At 41.7% G+C, this 21,852-nt stretch overlaps 1 protein-coding gene across 1 annotated transcript in view; it reads left to right on the top strand.

The window, feature by feature from the left end:
* Positions 1 to 10,242: 10,242 nt before the first annotated feature.
* dip2ca (disco-interacting protein 2 homolog Ca) overlaps positions 10,243 to 21,852 on the top strand; it is a 540,449-nt gene continuing 528,839 nt past the window's right edge. The window contains exon 1 of the mRNA XM_048606154.1: positions 10,243 to 10,506. Coding sequence (XP_048462111.1) covers positions 10,422 to 10,506 — 85 coding nt within the window. The 5' untranslated portion in view covers positions 10,243 to 10,421. The remainder of the gene's footprint in view (positions 10,507 to 21,852) is intronic.

Here is a 21,852-nt window from a genome sequence, read left to right as displayed (position 1 = left end):
AAGTGTCTTGGGAGAGTTTCCTCCTCTTCTTCCACTGGTAACAATATTGAGGCTGCATCCATCTTGGACTCTGAGGTTTCCTCAACACTAGACGGGAGGGAGGACCTATAGTTTCTTACAGACCTTCTGGCCGTTCTGATGGGCGAGGTATGTTTTGTCCTGTTTACGAGGTAACAGCTTTCAGGTGATCCACATGTTTGTTCAGGACTGTATCACATATCCAAACTTTGTAAGTCACGGACCCGATTTCGCGTCACCCTCGCCACGTACCCATACAAGACCATTTCCATGGTTCCAGCACCAAACTTCATCTCCTGAATCAAATTATGTCTCTTGCATAGAGGAGGCCTGTGGCCAGCAGTGGTGTTCCTGCTGCCATTTAACCCTCACTTTCCAGGTCTGGAAATATCAGATTTAACCTAGTGCGGAGTCTTCTCCCCATCAGCAACTCTGCTGGAGCTATCCCTGTTGTTGCGTGGAGGATGGTCCCATAATCAAACAGGAACCAGGACAGTTTAGTATCAAGTGATGCTCTCGGCTTCTACTTTAAGCCTGCTTTCAGCATTTGGACCATTGGCTTTCTGCTAGACCATTGGATGATGGATGGTATGGAGCTATCCTTACGTGCCGAATGCCATTTGACTTTAGGAAATATTCGAATTCCCTGGTGGTAAATTAAACCCTATTGCCCGTGACCAATACTTCCAGGAGGCTGTGTATCATGAATGATGCTCGCAGCTTCTCAATCTGCTGTTGCTGAACAAACTTTATGAACATCCAACTACTTTGAATGGGCGTCTACAATGACCAGGAACATTGAGCCTGTGAAAGGACCAGCCTAGTCGAAATGCAACCGAGTCCAGTGTTTACCTGGCCATTCTCACGAATGTGGGGGCACTGCTGGTGGCAACTTTTGTCCTTGTTGGCACTCTGGGCACTGCCCCATGAATGCAGCTATGTTGGCATCCAGCCCTGGCCACCAGACATAGCTTCTTGCTAGCATCTTCATCATAGAAACCCCTGGATGACCCTGGTGGCATTCAGCCAGTATCTGGCACTGACCTTTACTCAGGACAATCACCCTCACTTCTCATAATAATATGCCGTCCTCTATGGTGACCTGCTCTTGCTGGGTCTGGAGATGTTTCAGTCGTGGTTGTGATGGCCCTTCTGTTTCCCTCATTACCACTAGCTGTTTTAGTTTCGCTAGGACAGGATCTTTTTGTGTCCACAGTCACATATTGTCAGCAGTGACTAGAAGAGTGTCCAGGAAGTTTAAAACCAAAACAGACTCTTCCAGGGAATACACTACCTGTGGAGTATCTGCCAGTGGGAGGTGGCTCAAGGCATCCACATTTGCCATTTGGCTTCCCTAACGGTGCTGTAACTTGTACTGAGAATAAGGGTTCACTGTTGAATTCTACCAGAAGCTATGGGTGGCACTGCTTTGTCTTCCTTCAGTAGCCCAAGCAGGGGTTTGTGATCTGTTACTATGACAAATTCCTATCTGTAAATGTGCTGGTGGAACTTCTTCACACCGAAGATGACCACCAAACCTTCCTTCCCTATCTGGGCACATTTGCGTTCGGCATCAGCCAAAGTCTGGGAAGCGTATGCTATTAGGAGTTGGGCCACTGGTGGGCTGACACCATCCCGATACTGTGTGGGAAGGCATTGCATGTCAGCACTACCTCTCGCTTCAGATAGCAGTAGGCCAACACTTCAAATGACGATAGCTGCTTTTTCACTTTTCTAAACGCTACTTCTTGGCTACACAGTAATTTCCAACACTGATCCTTTCTCAATAGCAGGTGTAAGGGTGTCAAGATGGACGCCAGGCTACACACAAATTTTCCATAAAAATTCACTAACCCGAGGAAAGACCTAAGCTTCACTGCAGATGTGGGGGTCGAGGCTCCTTTGATCACCCTCACTTTAACATTAACTGACTCTATAACCCAAGTAGGTCACTTGGGGTGCTTGGAACACACATTTTTCCCTTCTGAGGTGTATGCCTGCCTGGAAGAAATATTTAAGCACTATGTCCAAGTTCTCCAAATGCTCTTTATTGGTCTTTCAGTTATTAGTACTTCTTCCAGATAAATGGCAACCTGGGGTAGCTGTTGTAAAATGTTTCTCCATCGTCTGCTGGAAAAGTGCACAGGCTGATGATCCCCCAAATGGCAGTCTGGTATATTGGTATAAACCCTTATGGGTAGTAATTGCAGCATAGTTCCGGGACTCGTCATCCAGTCAAAATGTCACTCCTTATCCAATCCTGTGAGGAGGCGATGGCCTTGTGGTATTATCACTGGACTGTTAATCCAGAGACCCAGATAATGTCCTGGGGACCTGGGTTTGAATCCTGCCACAGCAGATGGTGGAATTTGAATTCAATAAACTATCTGGAATTAAGAATCTAAAGATGACCATGAATCTATTGTCGATTGTTGGCAATAAATGCTGCCTAGCCAGTGATACCCTCATCCTCTTAATGAACAAAGGAAAAAAAAATTGTAGGTAGGTGTGGTTCATGTCTAGCTTCATAAAGGATAGCTCCCCACCAACTTTGTGTACAAGCCCTCTATGAGAGGGATTGGCTATTTATCCAGCTGCAAGAAGCAGTTTACCATTTGTTTAAAATCCCCACAAAACCTAACTGAGCCATCAGGCTTCACAATCGGTACGACCGGTGCTGCCCACTCTGCAAACTGTTTGATGATTCCTTTGCTCTCCAGTCCCCTGATTTCCACCTCTACATTTGCCCACAAAGCAAATGGCATTGGGTGGTCCTTGCAAAATGTCAGAAATGCTTCCTGGTCAATATGTAAAGTGGCTTTGGCCCCTTTAATAGTCCCAAGCCCTTCCTGAAAAATGCCTGGGTATTTCACTAGGACTTCACTGAGGCAGCCATTTTCTGATTGAAAAATGTTGAGCCAATCTAGGTGAATCTTTCTCAACCAATTCTGCCCCAATAGGCTTGGGCCTGAACCTTTTACTACCATCAGTCATAGGAGACGGAATTGAAGTCATACCCTTAATCTGCAACAGTTCCCCAGTGCATGTTCTCAGTCGAGCCAAGTTCTTGTGCAAGCTTGAAGGTTGGAGTCCAGAGCAAATCTTGTTAAAGACAGATTCTGCAACCAGAAGCTGCGCCGGTATTGACCACCATGGGAACTGGGTTACCATTTAACCAAACATTAATTTTAATCAGTTCCACTTTGGATGTTGCTAAGCAATTTAATTGTTCCAAACCACAGGTATGATATGGAGGTGCCGGTGTTGGACTGGGGTGGACACGGTCAGAATTCACACACATGAGGTTATAGTCCAACAGGTTTATTTGAAAAGCTGTGTTTTCAAATAAACCTATTGGACTATAATCTGGTGTTGTGTGATTTCTGACCTAACTCACAGGTCGGGGGACTTTCCAGGGCATGCACTCTCCTGCATACCGGCCTAAGAGTTTTCTTACTCAAGTCAGGCCTTATAAGTTTCCTTTGTTGTCTCGAGTCTGCATACCTGCAGCAACTACAATGGCTTGCTGGCCCAGATCCTGAAGAAAGTTTTATACACTTGGCCGAGGCTCAGCTTTGTTGTGGTGTTCTGCTGTGAGCTGGCCTAGGGTCCCTCTGCTAAGGAAATGCCCTGTGTGAGGCTCTGTGATTGCATACACTCAAGTGGCGTTCCCTAAGCTCAGTCAGACAGGTGAGGGAGTCCACTTCAATTGGGATGCCCTATAGCTCCCATGCTCTACTTGTTGCATTTTCTAATGAAAAAGCCAATTGTAGTGTCTTTTTGAAGTCCAATTGGGCTTCAGCTAGTCGGTGCTTCTGCATGGTTATGTCATTAATCCCACATACCAAACTGTCTCTCAGCATCTCATTCAACCCAAAATCACATGCCTCTGCAAGTTGTCTCAATCCCATCAAAAATTCCAAAACAGATTACCCTGGTTCTGTAACATCCGAATAAAACCGATAGCACCTCAGAACTAGAGGTGGTTTGAGGTCGCAACATTCCTCAACCAACTCATAGAACATAGAACATAGAACATAGAACATTACAGCGCAGTACAGGCCCTTCGGCCCTCAATGTTGCGCCGACCTGTGAAACCAATCTGAAGCCCATCTAACCTACACTATTCTATTATCATCCATATGTTTATCCAATGACCATTTAAATGCCCTTAAAGTTGGCGAGTCAACTATTTTTGCAGGCAAGGCATTCCACGCCCTTACTACTCTCTGAGTAAAGAACCTACCTCTGACATCTGTCCTATATCTATCACCCCTCAATTTAAAGCTATGTCCCCTCGTGCTAGCCATCACCATCCGAGGAAAAAGGCTCCCACTGTCCACCCTATCTAATCCTCTGATCATCTTCTATGTCTCTATCAAGTCACCTCTTAACCTTCTTCTCTCTAACGAAAACAGCCTCAAGACCCTCAGCCTTTCCTCATAAGACCTTCCCTCCATACCAGGCAACATCCTGGTAAATCTCCTCTGCACCCTTTCCAATGCTTCCACATCCTTCCTATAATGCGGTGACCAGAACTGTACGCAATACTCCAAGTGCGGCCGCACCAGAGTTTTGTACAGCTGCAACATGACCTCATGGCTCCGAAACTCAATCCCTCTACCAATAAAACCTAACATACTGTACGCCTTCTTAACAACGCTATCAACCTGGGTGGCAACTTTCAGTGATCTATGCACATGGACACCAAGATCTTTCTGCGCATCCACACTGCCAAGAATCTTACCATTAGCCCAGTACTCTGTATTCCTGTTACTCCGTTAACTCTTGGAAAGTTTCAGTGTCTGGTGCATCTGGGAAAGTTAAGCCCCCCTTACGACCAAAAATGCTGCTGATCCACAAGCAGTCAGAAGGATTACTCATTGCTTTTCATCTGCCCCAGTGTCATTTGCCTGGAAAAAATATGCCACTGAGGCCAGTATCCCGTTACCAAGTTACCCTTTATTTACTTGTGCACAGTACACTGGCTGTAGCCAGCTAGTTGGGAGTCAGTCCCCTGAACTGAGGAGATTCCAATCTCCTGTTAATATTGGTCAGCTAGGGCTTTCCTGATTGGCCCAGGTTAATAATCCCAATCAAGGACCTCATAGTCAACAAGGTCCACCTGGTTGCAATCACTACACTTTTCTCAAATAACGGGGCCAAAATTGCTCATACTATTCATGACCGTAGTTCTGGACATTAAGGTATAGAATCCATTTAGGCAGAGATGAGAAATGGTTAAAGTAATTGGTCATTGTATACTTAATCTATGTTAGATTCAGAAGAATATAATCAACTAGGTTTCTTTAATAAACAACAAAATTACTGATTTGTTTTGAAAACTGAATATTGTCTGTGAAGTTGCAAAGCAGATCAACACACAGTTTGGAAGTAGAACAGTATAAATATTTACACTCTTAAATGAACCACCCACATATTAATTATTAATGAACTTATTATAAATTTTAGCCAACAATTGTTAGTTTTGAAAGGAAACAAAGGAATATTCAAGATGGCATCAGAGATAGTAGGAACTGCAGATGCTGGAGAATCTGAGATAACAAGGTATAGAGCTGGATGAACACAGCAGGCCAAGCAGCATCATAGGAGCAGGAAGGCTCTTTGACCTGTCTGTTTCCTCTCCACCTATCTTCTCCTCTATCCATCTTCTATCCGCCTCCCCCTCTCTCCCTATTTATTTCAGAACCCCCTTCCCCTCCCCCATTTCTGATGAAGGGTCTAGGCCCGAAACGTCAGCCTTCCTGCTCCTATGATGCTGCTTAGCCTGCTGTGTTCATCCAGCTCTACACCTTGTTATCTCAGATTCTCCAGCATCTGCAGTTCCTACTATCTCTGATACAATTTTAACCCCACTGTGAAGCCTCTTCTAAGGACGCCTAGCCTGAAGATAGTTACCCTCCTCCCTCCGGACAAACCTCAGGGGATCTCTCTCCCACTGCAACTCTCTCGTAATCTCTTCAGCCTTGAAACTGCTCGACCATGTCCTGAAGCAAACCAGGTACTACAGCCACATCACCTTTCTTAGTACCTGCCTACGGAACCAGATCATCCCCAATGGACTACAGTCCACATTCAGGCCTTCCCAATTTGGCCCCAACAGTGACAATGTCTACATTCATAGCATTGAGACCCTTCAGAAGCCCTAACCTGTTCTTCCTCCCACCTATCCCCTCCTCCCACCTCAAGCCACACCCCCATCTCCTACCTACTAACCTCATCCCGCCCCCTTGACCTGTCCGTCCTCCCTGGACTGACCTATCCCCTCCCTAACTCCCCACCTACACTCACCTTTACTGGCTCCATCCCCGCCTCTTTGACCTGTCTGTTTCCTCTCCACCTATCTTTTCCTCTATCCATCTTCTATCCGCCTCCCCCTCTCTCCCTATTTATTTCAGAACCCCCTTCCCCTCCCCCATTTCTGATGAAGGGTCTAGGCCCGAAACGTCAGTCTTCCTGCTCCTATGATGCTGCTTGGCCTGCTGTGTTCATCCAGCTCTACACCTTATTATCTAATATTCAAGATGGCTATCAGTTTGCATCTTGGCACAGAAGATGGGTGTCACTAAAGACTGGCAGTTGTCATTGGGACCTTTGCAAATGCAGATTGTTCAGGAATCATAGAGAATTCAGATGCTTTTGCTATCACACTGGAACCCCACCACCTACCTCCTCCCACAAAGAGTTTGCTCAGAAAGGCAGAGGATAAACTTGATAGCTTTTCTCTCTCAGCAGACCGTACCCCATATGAACTCCAAAATATATCCAAACAACTCTTAATGCCAGACAGCCATAAAACCAAGCATGTGTTTTTCACACAATTAGCTTAAGCCATGGGATTTCCAAGAGCTATCTTTTAAAAAAAACGTCCTAACGTCCTTGTGGTGAAATAAAAGCAAAGTACTGTGGATATCAGAGACCTGAAATAAAAATAAAGTGTTGGAGAAACCCGACAGATTTGGTAACATCTCTGAAAACAGGAACAGAGTTAATATTTAGCGTGCAGTAAGTATTTTTCAGAACTGGTCCTTTTAGTGACCTTTTATAAAAACAAAGGTTTGGCTATCTTTTCAGGACTCCAACTGAACCACAGCCAACAATCATAGAGACATACAGCATAGAAACATGCCCTTCAGCCCACCATGTCTATGCTGGCCAACAAACACCAAACTACAATAATCCCCTTTACCTGCACTTGGTCCAGGGGACTTTGCATTTTAAGTACTTGTCCAGATGCTTCTGAGTAGCCTTCAGTACATTCTATATTTCTACCATTTAAACCACTTACTTCTCACCTTAAACTTAGACCCTCTGGTCTCAGACACATATGCCATAGGGAGAAGATTCTCATGATCTACCATGTCTATGCCTCTCATAATCAGATTCCACCCTTCCACCAAAAAATAACCTCCTCTGTTTCAGGTAAAACTAACCCAGCCTATCCAGTCTGTCCTTATAACTGAGCCTTTCCATTTCAGGTGAATCTCTCCAGTGTAATCACATCTGTGAAGACCTGCTTGATACCTATATGCATAGCAAACCAACTGATATTACTTATGCCATCTGTTTTGGTCAGAAATGAGTCTGAATCATAGTCGGGGATCTTAACATTCATAAGAAATGTTTTGTGAACTTTTACGTTTGGCCCCAGTCCCTATTGCAACAGGTTATGGTTGTCAATGACTGTCAGTCTGCTGAAGTACAGTTCCTCATTCATTGCTCCTTATAATTTTAAGATAAGATATCCTGTTGCAAAACTCCCACAGACTGTAAGGCATCATTTGCCCGTTTTTGTATTACTACAGGCCTGTGCATTAAGGTTTGATGTAATTGCTTTTGCTGTTGCTGTCACTGTGGTGATCTCAGCAACACTCACATTTGTATTGCTAAAGGCAAAGGTCAGCACCCCAACAGCAATTTAGACTGAAAGACTTTCTAAGCTCAGCCACAGCAGACAAAAATGACTTTAAATTCTCCATCAGCCAAAAATCTCTATCCTGAGACTCACCTAAGTGATGCTGGGGAATAATTTACATATCACAGCTTGGGGAAAACTCCATCAGTCTCTGTATCATGTCTTTTTTTCTTCTGGGAGTATTTAAGAATCAGCAAATGAAATTCACCCAAGCACACATTTCCCAAATGGTTTATAATGCAAGTGGAGGACTCTTATTTTTAGAAGCAGATACAATAGTAATATTTAAGAGGCATCAATGGTTAGCTCTGCTGCCTCACATGCCAGGGACCTGGGTTCAAACCAGACTTGGGTGACTGTCTGTGTGGAGTTTGCACATTCTCCCTATCCCTGTGTGGGGTTTCTCCAGGTGCTCTGATTTCCTCCCACAGTCCAAAGAAGTGCAGGTTAGGTGGATTGGCCATGCTAAATTGTCCATAGTGTGCAGGTTTAGGTGGATTAGCTATGGGAAATGCTGGGTCACAGGGATGGTCTGGGTGAATGCTCTTCAGAGGTCAGTGTAGATTTGATGGGCCAAATGGCTTGCTTCCACACTGTAGACATTCTATGGTGGGCCACAGGGCCTGTTCCTGTGCTGTACTGTTCTTTGTTCGCAAATACTTTAATGAACCTATGCAGTATTGAGGGCTGCCAGTAATGTCAAAGGAGAATATTAGTCAAGATGGTAGTTCTCACAGTTTGAGTGCCTTTCTGATATGGGATGTCCCATCGTAAAATTGGTAGGTGAAATTCAAATCTTACACTAGAAAACTGACCTAGAAGCATTTTTTTTATCTTACTTTAATTTTCACACATATTGATCATGTTTTCTCCATTCTTTTGTTTTCACTCCTGTGGCTATCTCTCTAAGGCAGACTTCATTTTGTCGTCTTCTCCTGCGTATTGAATTTTTATTTTTACACATTGCTATTTTCTGCACACAGTGTATTTTTCTCTATATTTCATGTTGGTTTATTTTGTTTTGCACAATTTATACCTTTCATTTTCACACATTTCATCCACTTTCTAAGACATAATGTTCCTCTTTGTCTTACACAGACATCTTGCATACTTCTCTGATATTACATCTTGCAGGGATAGTTTCCTTTAATTGAGCCAGGTACACTGCATCATTTCCTTCTAAGATGCATTGTTTCTCTCCCATATGCCTTCTCAGAATCATGATGCATGTTTCTAAAAGAGTTATCCCTTTTCAGTTTTCTTTATTCTTTCAAAGAATGTGGGTGTCACTGGCCTGGTTCATCCTTAATAATTGTGAGAAGCTGGTGGTAAGCTTCCTTTTTGATTCACGGCAGTCATGGGGGTACATCCACAGTGATGTTAGGGATATGGGTAGTTTTTATAGTGAGATATTGTTTTTCTGTATTCAGAAATGTATTTCTCTTCGTATTATATATTGTATTTTTCTTCTCTGAAATATTATTTCTCATTAGTTTGTCTTATCCTCAGAACACATTACAAATTTCTTCCTTTCACATGTATCTAATTCGTGAACACAATCCATTAGTTTGAAGTTTTCTTTCTGGGCGTGAAAGCTCAGTTAACTTACTTAAAATATTGGGTAACATGTCTGTTAAAATAAAAGGACAACTGTTTCCTATGCTTCTAATTTCAGGGCTAGGGTACTTTTCTTTGTCTCGGATATACTATACCTTCATCGGCATACACACCGTATCTGTTTCCTCACAAAGTCACATAATCTCATGCGTATTTCACCTTCACTATTCGCTACTTCGTCTGTTTTGCACAATGGATCTTTTTCTTCCTCAGGTATTCTGATCATTTTACCTCACAAGTATGCACACTTCATTTCTTTCAAAGAATTTTTTTTTCCGGTTATCATTCTATCACAGAGATTGATTCAGCCTTTTTCAGATAAATTATATCTTTCCTTCACAGATGTATTGTATCATTCTCTCACAAAGATGCACTGTATCATTCTTTCAGCCTGATAAATTATATCACTCTCACACAGATACAATGTATCATTGTCTCAGACCGATACATTGTATCCTTCTCCCACACAGATGCACTATCTTCCTTTCCTTTCTCGGACATATTGTTTCTTTATGCTTTGCATTCTTTTTCCCCACTCTCTTTCTCCTACTCCTTACCTTACGCTCGCACGCTCCCTCTGGCGGCGGCCCCGGTACGCTCGCTCCCGGCGTGCGCCGTGCTGTGCTCTCCTGGAGCGCGTGCCTGTGTTGTGACCGCGCGCTCTACTCAGCAACCAGCACCCCCTCCTTCTCTCTCTCTCCTAAACACAGACAGAGCAGACGCAGACATGGCGGTAGTGTGAAGCGGTGGAGATTCCCCCCCTCCTGTACAATATCATGCATCTCCTACATCTCTCTGCAAAGTGCTGAAGTGTGGCCTCGTCACTCGGACACAAAGAGAGAGAGAGAGAATGGCGGACCGCAGCATTGATAGTCTGCCTCTTCCTCTCGAGGTGAGGGCGAAGCTGGCCGAGCTGGATTTGGAATTATCCGAAGGTAAAAACGGATTTTTTTCCCCTTCCCTCTCTCCCTCTCTCTCTCTCTCTCCACCCCCTCCTCTTAGGTTTAATGGGGTTCTTTCCTATCTCCCTTCTTTCTCTCCAATTCTCTCCCTCATCTCTTCTGTCAATACTCACAGCTTCACTTTCATTAAAAAAAAATGTTTGCTTTGCAATTTATTAATGATACAGTGTTGCCTTTCAGCTGACACTTCATTTAGCGGTGAAGTCGAAGGAGGTGGAAAAATAATATCAGGGCTGGGTTTTGCTCTGTTCCTCGGTTAACGGTTCCACAGCAAGGCTTCTTTCCTTTGATTTGTTGTTGAAGCTATTATTTCATTAGAATTTCTCCTTCCGATTTGGTTGAATAGGACAGCATTGATATGTTTTTTAAAAAAAAATGTAATCGTGGCGTCGATGCATAATATTTCTCCCCTAGTGTGAATTATTTGTAACGATTTATGAGTATCAATGTATTTGCCAAACTTGAAATTGTAGTATTAAAAAAAATCATTTGAGTGGAGAGGCGTGTTAATCAAGTGTGTGTACATGTTGAGTAATATATAACAAACAGATGTTCCGTTTAGGAATAGACCTCGCCAGTATAATGATGGCAGACGGTATCATTTGAATGTAAAGGCAGGAGACGGCATATTCTATTACTTAATCCTGACATGAAGGAAAGACTTGAAAGTGGGGAGACACTAATTAGTGTCACTGCTGTTTAAGGTCGATGTGGCATTGTGCTGGACTTGGTGCTGGTAATTGCAGTGTCAGTCTGGAACAACATCAGCGTGCACTGGAAGTTTTTGATTTTCAAATAAAAGCAGGAGAAGGAAAGTCCTCTCCCTTTTGTAGTCTGCTTTCCTGTTCATACTTGTGTCTGGACGTAACGTGACGCTTGTTTTATCTCGTAGTTTGGAACACAGAAAAACCGTTTGCGCCCTTTTGGGGAAAAAATGTTATGACCCAGTGTCCTTTAGTTTAGAAATGACGGGTGTAGGAGTGTCAAGTTCATCAATATGTACAGTTTGGCTGTTCTCCCGCACAACCCCCCCCGCCCGGCGAAAGTGCTTGGTTCCAGACAGGCAATTCATTTGGATGCCTGTTCATCATCTTTTAGAAAGAGGCAGATATTTTACCACGTCCTTCACTTAATAGCCTTGTGTATCAGTCGGAAACTAGAATGAACAGAACTAAGCAGCCTGACAGGAGAGGAGTTTTGACCAGTTGCTAAAGGGTCAAGCTTACGGCTGCGGAGTGATCGATCAATTTAACCCCTTTCTGTCGTTTCTTTTCCATGAATCCAGACGTGCATCTTTTTTAGGTACGGCCACATGGTCAAATTTCAAAAACCCTTGGCTGTTGTTAATGCATTCGTTTTGCATGAATCTCACTGGGTTTAGTTTTTTTTCTGTGTGGGGAAAACAGCTCCATGTGTAACGAGATTTGTGATCTAGGAATGAGCTTCCAAGCTGTTGACACTTTGGTAGTACTGTAAACGCACCGGATGTTTGTTTTTTTTATTGAAATCCGACACTTTTAACGACGGAGCCGTTCAAATCAAGGTGCAACATAGTAACCATTCTTTCAGACTTTGTTCACATGCTGGTGTTAAAGTGTGCGCGCGCTTGCTGTTTTTTGGCATGTCACTAAACGATAATCATTGACAATAACTGTTGGAGAAGCAGTAAGTTTGTTTCAACCCTTTTATGGAGTGTGTAGTGTTGACACTGTATTGGTTGGACGAGTCCCAAGCCTTCCAACTGAAAGCTTAACGGTCGGGACTGGACGCAACGAGGAAGTGAAGGAATACCAAATGCAGTATTTTTTTTCTCTTGTAAACACGTAGTGATCTCACGATATGCAGCCGTTATTAATGACGTTCATTCTGCAGTCTCATTAACTGCCAGTTTGAAATTGTCCATATGTGACCTCCACACTTCGTCTTTTCCCCACATTGCCGAGCATATTTAGAATGTTAAAGCAGCTTGAGAGTCTATGCCAGGGCAGTTCTACACAGAAGATTGTTCGTTGGACTTTCTGGTAAAATTGAGCCGGTGGATTTTTTTCCTGCCTTTTTTGGATTTTGCCTTTTGTAGCTGTTTTCTTTCAAATATTTCCAATGAATTGTCCCGCTATAAATTACGTGTACGCGATATGTTGCACGGTGGCTTACAATCAAACCACGCACTTGCCAAAGATTTAACGTTGTAGCTGTTATCATTTGTGTACTCGCTGCACTAAAAAGGGGAATAAAGAAACCTCTAAGGGGAGATTAATTGGCGAAACTGTACCTGCAAACTAAAATAGGCGTTGTGATTGAAATTGTCTGAAACAAGTTGAAATACAATTCAATATTAAACAACAAATATTATCGAAATGAATGCTTTTGTGTGAGTGATTGCTGCGAGTTGAGCATAAGTGCGCAGGACAATTTATAGTCATGGCAATTTTGAGCCTGGACCATACCAGGTTCCAGAGTGTAGAGAAAAATGATTTGCAAGCAGGCCTTGCTTTGGTTTGACGCTAGATAAAGGGTTAATCCAGTGAAATATCAATCCTGGCTTTTAAAGTGCTCAGATTTTTCACTGGACCATCTGCATATCTTGTAATAAAAACAGTGCTAAAGAATCTCAGCAGGTCATAGAATCCCTACAGTGTGGAAGCAGGCCATTTGGCCCATCGAGTCCACACTGACCCTCCCAAAGAACGCCCCACCCAGACCTGGCCTATCCCTGTAACCCTGCATTTTCCATGGCCAATCCAACTACCGGAGCACCCAGAGGAAACCCACACAAACATGCAAGAATGTGCAAATTCCACATAAACAGTTGTCTGAGGGTGGAATCAAACCTAGATCTCTGGCGCTGTGAGGCAGCAGTGCTAATCAGTGAACCACCATGCCACCTCAGATCTGGCAGTATCTCCGTTTCTCCCTCCAGAGTTAACATTTTCTGATACGACTCTTCAAAACTGAAAATGTAATCGGACTTGGAATGTTAACTCTTTCTCTCTCCACAGGTGCTGTTAGACCTGCTGAGTTTCTCCAGCACTTTGTTTTTATTTCAGATCTCCAGCACCTGTGGTATTTTGCTTTTACTTTTGCATATTTTGTAAATCTGCCCAGTCTTTAACTTTTCTTTCTGCTTAAAAATGTAAAATTCTAACTTTGTGGGGGACACTTCTGTCTGAACGTGCATACAGAAGTGCAGGAAGTGATCTCTCAAAAGCAAGCCTGGTGAGGGCCAAGCAATATAAACCAGGTTCAACCTGGTTGATAACTGAAATACTGCTTCCAGTTTCGCATCTTTGGGTATGCAATGTCATCCTTGTGTTTCAGTCTTGGTTGATCAGATATAATCAAACAATTAAAGCACTCCTGCTAATTTTCCTGTGTTCTTGTTCTGTCTCTTCCACAAATGGTCCAACCACAATAAACTGACACCAAAAACCATGTTACAAAGCCTACAAGTTGTTTTCATGAATAGATAATATTTGGAAGTCAATAATGCTTTAATCTGTCATACAGCAGATTTCCACCAATATGCACAATATTTACATTGACAATGTGGCATTGTGTATGGTACTCCTGTTGCCTCAAGCAATATTAGGTGTAGTGGTTTTAGGCTCCTATGAGCAGAGGCTAATGATTTGAGGGGACCACCATGTAGGTTCTGCACGAGCAACAAACCCCTTTTTAAAAATTGTCTATTAGATAGGGACAAGTGAGAAACAGATGGAGTAAAAAGGGTATCTGTATGTTAGTGTCTTGTTGAAATAGATTCATTGGATGTGTGATCATTGAAAAGTTGTGGAATATTGTAGTCCAGGTTGTAGTCGGCACAGAAGAAAGGTTATTCCCATGCTTACGTGGGAAAGTATAAACACACAAGGTTTCTGAAACCTTACAGATTTATTGCTATAACATTTCCTACATTATTTGAAAGCCTCAGCAAAATAATACCAAATGGAAGTCCTACTTGTCTTTGGGATTAGTTATAAATGTACAGTACCTACTTTTAAAAAAAATTGCACTGGGAGGAATTCAGGTAGGCAGCTACCTATGTTGTAATATATTTTCACTTGTACACATTTGTCATTGCTGCTTTTATATCAGTTGAAGAGTGGTATGATTTTATGAATGGAAAGGCACCTTGCTTATCATCGTGTTAAATGTTTTCTGTCAGTGAACTTCAATGAAAAGCATAGGAAATTGCACGGAAATGATGAGTCCTTGTTCTGTGGTTCCTTTGCAGTCTCATTTTAATGTGTCAGATTTGCTGACTTGTTTTTGTTGATCAGATAGCATGGATAATGATCATTCACAGAAACTGCAGAGTAGAAGGCGAACAAACAGTCTTTCATCCCCTTTTCTTTGGACATGTAATAAATCAACAGCTTAACTTCAATTTGTAGTTTACAAATGAGCGATTGTTTAAGTTACAGAAATTAAGTTCACCAATTGAAACAACCACTGTTTTAACGAGTCTGTCGGTAAATCCAATTCTGCAGCCAATTAGTGCATAAATAGAATTATGTACACATGGATATAAATGAGCCAAGCCTATTGTTTGAAAAGCCCACTGAAGTGAAATTCTGAATAGCTTTTTTTATATAAAAATCTACTTTTCCATATTCATTAGAGAAAGAACTTCCACTTATCTATTGCCTTTCACAACCTTTTACAGCCAATAAAATGCTTTTTGAAATGTAGCCCATATTTCACAGCAGGAAATGCAACAGCAAATTTACACAAAGAAAGGATCCACAACTGGTAATCAAATAATCTATTTTAACAAAAAAGTTGGTTGAAGGAAAATTGTTGGCTAGGACAATGGAAAGAAGTACCTTGCGCTTTTTTTAAAAAGTTCCTCAGGATCATTTACATCCACCAAAGAGGTAATTGAAGACTCCGTATCATCGAAAAGAAGGCACTCCCTCAGTTGTTGCATTAATGTGTCAGCCTAGACTCTAGTCTTTGGAATGAAGATTGAAGCCACAAATCTTCTGACTTGGGTGCAAGAGCAGCCACTGAGTCATGGAGTTGTATAGCACGGAAACAAAATCTTCGGTCTGACTTGTCCATGCTGACCAGAAATCCTAAATTAATGTAGTCCCATTTTCCAGCATTTACCCCAAATCCCTCTTAAACCCTTTGTGTTCATGTACCGATCCAGATGCCTTTTAATTGTACCAGCCTCCACCACTTTCTCTGGTAGCTCGTTCCACACATGCATCACCCTCTGTGTGAAAAATTTGCTCTGAAGTCCCTTTAAGTCTTTCCCCTCTCACCTTAAGCCTATGCTCTCTGGTTTTGGACTCCCCCACCCCAGGGAAAAAGACCTTGGCTATTCACCCTATCCATGTCTCTCATGACCTTATAAACCTCTATAAGGTCACCCCTCAGCCTCCATCCAATCAGTTTGTACTAAATACAGAATTTTATGTGCTATATCTGTTTTTTTATATATAAGAGGGCTGCTTTTAAAACCCATGCCTTTATTTGTAGCCTCATTCTTTTTTCATTGTCATTACTGTGACGCAGAAATAGAACAATATGCATAATTTGAAGACTAGTCCAGGCTACCAGAAATCTGGTCAGTGGGAGAGGACCCTGCACCATCCTGGAAAAACTGTCGACTAAACATAGAAAATTCAGCTCACATGATAATGTCCCAATAAATAAAAGAGAAAGAAATTAATTGACTTTCTGAAAAGATTGCAGTGTGAAGCTAGAAATAATTTTAGGATATTTTCAAATTCTAATGTCAACAGAACCTGAGTGTATGAAAATGAACATTTATAAGGATTGTTTTGAGGTTGTTGAGAGAAATCCTATTTGAAAACCATACCTGAATCATTGCATTTTTCTGTTTGATATTAGTTCAGTACCTATCCTGTGTATTTGTCTCCCACCTCTTTTCGTAGAACCACAGTAATTTGAAAATGATCTGCCATGACGAAGGTGCTGGATACTGAGTCACCACTTGTTGTTTTTCAGTGCTGGGGGCAAAGAAAATCATTATTGTACATTTTCTTAACTTGACAGTCTGAAAACTGTCTATTGTTTGAATGGCATCATTTAGAAGCAAGGAGAAGTATGAAATCTGCCTGCTATGTGACATGTGTGAAAGTCTACAGTCCTTTTTAGATAGATTTGCTGCTCATGCGTATTTAATAAAATGATTGTTTGATTCATCTTTGTTCAGAGGTTTGGCTGTTTGCAATCGGGGAAGCAGAACATCCATTTGGGGAAGTTCTTTGATGTTATTGTCTGTTTAAAATCACTTTAATCAGTTGCATATGAAAACTTGAATCTACTTGCACTGGTTTATTCTAGGAGGTCACAGGAACCATTGTTTCCTTTTATCCCATATGCAAATGTATTTAAAATCTCGAGCAACCTTTAGGTGTTTCATTTTTAATTGTTTTGTTGGTTTGTTCTTGTCTGCTCCTGGTTTTTGTGGAGGAGTAGCCTTTACATGTCTAAATGCATTCATAAGTGTTAACTATAATGTAATATATAATGTTATTTTACTGGTAATTAGTTGTTGATTATCACTTAATCCACTGCAGTGATCACATTGGAATTACTAATCCCTCAATTTAGGCCACTTCACACAATAATTGAAAGAAGTATCGTGGTTGTACATAGCCTTCAAACGATAACCATTGACATCCACCCTCACTAATCTCCACCATATTTCTTTTATCTCTTTCTTTTTATCATCTGTCTCCTTCTCTCTTCCCTCACTTTCTCTGACCCTCAGTTTTGATCTATCTTTCACTCTCTCTCTTTTTTCCCTTTTTTCTCATTTTTTTCCTCCTCCTTTCTCCCACTCTTTTCCCCGAATGCCCCCCCCACCATTTCACTTTTCTCACCCACTGACCTTTGTCTCTCTTTGTCCATCTGCCTCTTGCTCTAGCCCTCTATCTCTGTACTACTGACAATTTGCTTCAAATTTCTTGAGACCTCAGTGGACAGGTGCAGCATGTTCTTGAATCATAGATATTAGATTATCTAGTGTGGCATTGGGACATATGATTGAGGAGCAAAATTGGGCTATTTGACTCTTCCTATGCCATTCAACAAGATCTCTTGGTGTTCCAAATTCCTTGTTTCCATCCATCCCCAAAAATCTTTGCTATTTCTGCTTAACAAGAATCTATTTACCTTTTGCTTTAAAAATATTCAAAGACTCCACCTCCACCACCTTCTGAGGCAGTGTTACAAAGTTTCGCAGCCCTCTCTGAGAGGGGAGAAAAGATTCCTCATCTTTTGATCTGAAAGGATAACCCCCAATTTTAAAACAGCGTTGTCTTGCTATGGTGTCATCCAAGAGAGTAAACATCCTTTCTATGCCCACCATGTGAAGACAGTTCTAAGCTTCAATCAAATCACACCTTGCTTCTCCAACCTCTAGTGAGAACAGACCCAACCTGCCCAACCTTTATTCATAAGACACCCTACTTACTCCAGGTATGAATCCAGTAAACCTCCCCTGAAATGCCTCTCCAATGCAAGTACATCCCTTCCTAAATGAGACCTAAACTGAACATAGAAATTAATGTTGTCTCACCCATTTCTTTGTTTGAGTTCTGTCATAATGAAGGCTGGCATCCCATTAATCTTCCTGCTTTTTCCTGCAGCTGCATACTAACCTTCTGTAGCTCATGCACCAGAACTCCTGAATACCTCTGCATCTCAGAGGTCACTCTTCATTTAAGTAATTCTCTCATTTTCATTCTTTTTTGACAAAGTGTACAACTTTACATCTTCCCACGTTATACTCCATCTGCCATATGTTTGTTTCCTCACTTATCTATATCAATTTGCATTCTTGATATGGCACCTTCAAAATAAATTTTCCAAACTATCTTTCTCATCTGCAAATTTGACCACCAAACTTTCAATCCCCTCACCTAAGTCACTGATATAGCACCTTGTCACAAACAACCAACCTCAAACAGACCCATTTATGCATATCGGCTGGCTAGCAGGCAAAAAGCACAATCTTCAACAGCAACAACAACAAAAACCAAGTTGCTGGAAAAGCTCAGCTGGTCTGGCAGCATCAGTGAAGGAGAAAAGAGTTAATGTTTTGGGTCCAGTGACCCTTCCTCAGAACACTCAGGAAGGGTCACCGGACCTGAAATGTTAACTGTTTATTCCTTCACAGATGCAGCCAGACCTGCTGAACTTTTCCAGCAACTTTTTTTTGTTCCTGATTTACAGCATCCACAGTTCTTTTGGTTTTTATTAAGCACAATCTTCTATCCATGTTAATATGTTACCCCCTATACTGTGGCGCTCTCAAGAACCATTTCAGTGGCACCTTGTCAAATGCTTTTTGGAAATCCAACAGGCTCCCGTTTATCCAGAGCACATTATTCCTTCAAAGGATTCTAATAAATTGGTTAAACAGGATTTCCCTTTCACAAAACCATGCTGACTCTTTCTGATTTCCTTGAGTTATACCAAGTGTCCAGTTATAACTTCCTTAATTATTAATTCTAACAGCTTCCCCATGTCAGGCCACAAGCTAACCGGTCTATGGTTTCCTGTTTCCTGCCACTCTCCCTTCTTGAATAGAAGGGTTATTTTGCTATTTTGTAGTCTAAGTTTTCTTGGATCTAGGAAATTTTGGAAAATTAGATCAGCATATCTGTCTCATTGGCAATCTATTTGAGGACCTTAAAATGAACTCCAATAGGACTCGCAGATTATATCAACCTACAGCTCTACCAGTTTGCTCAGTACTGCTTCCCTAGCGATTATAATTTCACCGAGTTCTTTTTTTTAATTCACTCATAGGACATAGGCATCTCTGGCTGGGCCCACATTCATTGCCTGTCTCGAACTGCCCTTGAGAAGGTGGCGGTGAGCTACCTCCTTGAACTGTTGCAGGCCATGTGCTGCGCATAGACCCACAATGCCATTAGGAGGCAATTTCAGGATTTTAACCTAATAGTGATAAAGGAACAGCAATATATTTTCAAGTCAGGATGCTGAGTAGCTTAGAATGGAACTTGCAGCTGTTGGTGTTCCCACGTATCTGATGCCCTTGTCCTTTTTAGATGGAATAGGCCATGGGTTTGGAAGGTGTTGTCTCAGGATCTTTTGTGAATTTCTGCAGTGCATCTTGCTTGGTAGCAGCAGAGCATACTGTCTGGGTTGGCCAGTGAATGACACCACATCCACAAACGATCAAGTGGTCTGCTTTGTTCTGGAAGGTGTCAGGTTTGAGTGTTGGTGCTGCATTCATCCAGGCAAGTGGGGAGTACTACTGACTTGTGCCTTGTAGATGGTGGATAGGCTTTGGGGAGTCAGCTGAGTTACTCATAGTATTCCTGTAACATTTGTGTTTATGTGGCTAGTCCAACTGCGTTTCAGTTCACTGATAAACTCAAGGTTGTTGATAGTGGAGGATTGATTGATAATGCCATTGGATGTCAAGGGGTGGTGGTTGTTAGATTGTCTCTTATTGGAGGTCGTCATTGCCATCCCTTTTTGTGTATTTGTGTAGCGCGAATGTTACTTGCTACTTTTTAGCCCAAGCCTGGATGTTATCCAGTTTATGTTGTATTTGAGGACAGACTTGCTTCAGTATCTGAGGAGTCACAAATAGCGCTAAACATTATGCAGTCATTGGTTAACATCCCCACTTCTGACCTTATGGTGGAGGGAAGGTCGTTAATGAAGCACCTGAAGATGGTTGGGCCTAGGCCTTCTCTTCATTCAACTTCCAGATTTATAAATATTACTGTGATGTCTTGTATTCTGTATGGTGAAGACAGAAGCAAAATATTTATTCATTGCTCCTGCTATTTCTTTATTATCTACTATTAACTCCTTATTCTCGCCCACTAGGGGACCACCACTCACTTTATTTACTTTCTTCCTTTTTGGATACGTTTTGAAATTCTTGCTATTTGTTTTTACACTTCTAGCCTAGTTTCTTCTTATCCTGATTTAACCTTTTAGTCATTCTCTGCCATTCTTTGTATTCTGATCAGTCACATTTATGCAATTATATGCTTTTTCCTGAATTTTGATGCTCTTTAACATTTTTTTAGGTCAGTCTGAATCATGGGTCTTCCCCTTGGAACTTTGCTTTATAATAGGAATGCCTACCTGTTCTGAGTATTCTGAAATATCCATTTAAGTTAATGCTCCTCTACTAATCTATATGCTAGCTGAATATTTCATTTCACTTCAACTAGCTCAGCTTTCATGCCCACGTCGTTTCATGCCCTTTTTAAAGTTTACAATTGTTGCTTTTGATCCCTGCTCCTTCCTTTCAAAGTAGACATAACGTTGTCATATTATGATCACTGCACCTTTACTTTGAGATCATTAATTAAACATGTCAGATTACACAATACCAAGTCTAGTATACCTCTGGTCCCAGGGCATGCTGCTGGAAGAAAATATCTTGAAAGTATTCTGTAAACTTCTCAATGAGGCTGCGATTACCACTTGGTTTATTGCAGTTTGTATGTAGATTCAAACCATCATTAATAAATGTTGCAATACTTTAACACAAGTACCCAATATTTCTTCTTGTCTAATGTGTCCTACATTGTGACGACTATTCAGAGCCTTGTAGGTCACTCCGACAAGTGACTTGTTTCCCCTACCAATCCTCATGTCCATCCAAACAGATTTTGCAACCTGATCTCTTGAACCAAGATCGTCTCTAACTTTTTCACCAATACCATCTTTGATGAGGTGTGCTATCCCTCCACCCTTACCTGAGGTTGGGCATAATGATGGTGGACAGAGGTGCTACAACTGGATGTGCTTTCTTTTGGAGAGGGAAAGGAAAATTAGGGATAAGTTTTTTTTTGTACCTGCTGGCAAGTATGCATTGGCCTGTTCTGATCCTGCATCAGCCTGTTTGCTGTCACAACACTTGCTGGTGCCACCACCATATGCTACAGTTGCAATGTTCATCTGGCTAACCATTCATCTCCATAATGACTATGACTATGGTTGACCAGGCCTTTTGAATTGTCTCTTAGAAACTACTGTCTGTGGTTTTCTCCTTCTTTAAAGAAACATCTTAAAATTTACCTCTTACTAAGCTTTATTTATCTTAAATGACTTGTAGTTGTTTTCTTATGTTTTGAGATTCTCTTCTGTGTTAAAGCTGCCAAATGAAATTACATTATTGTTGATTGTTTATGTCTGATTATGGATAGAATTGTGGCTTAGTTAGAATCCCAATATTAAATTGTGTCTACAAGGTGCAGGGCTGGATGAACACAGCAGGCCAAGCAGCATCATAGGAGCAGAGAGGCTGACGTTTCGGGCCCAGACCCTTCATTAGAAAAGGGG

Source organism: Rhincodon typus, chromosome 2 (assembly GCF_021869965.1).
Source record: "Rhincodon typus isolate 14 chromosome 2, sRhiTyp1.1, whole genome shotgun sequence".
NCBI classification, from domain to species: domain Eukaryota; kingdom Metazoa; phylum Chordata; class Chondrichthyes; order Orectolobiformes; family Rhincodontidae; genus Rhincodon; species Rhincodon typus.
Note: the sequence above shows the minus strand (reverse complement) of the source record. Positions and strands in the feature narration are given on the sequence as shown.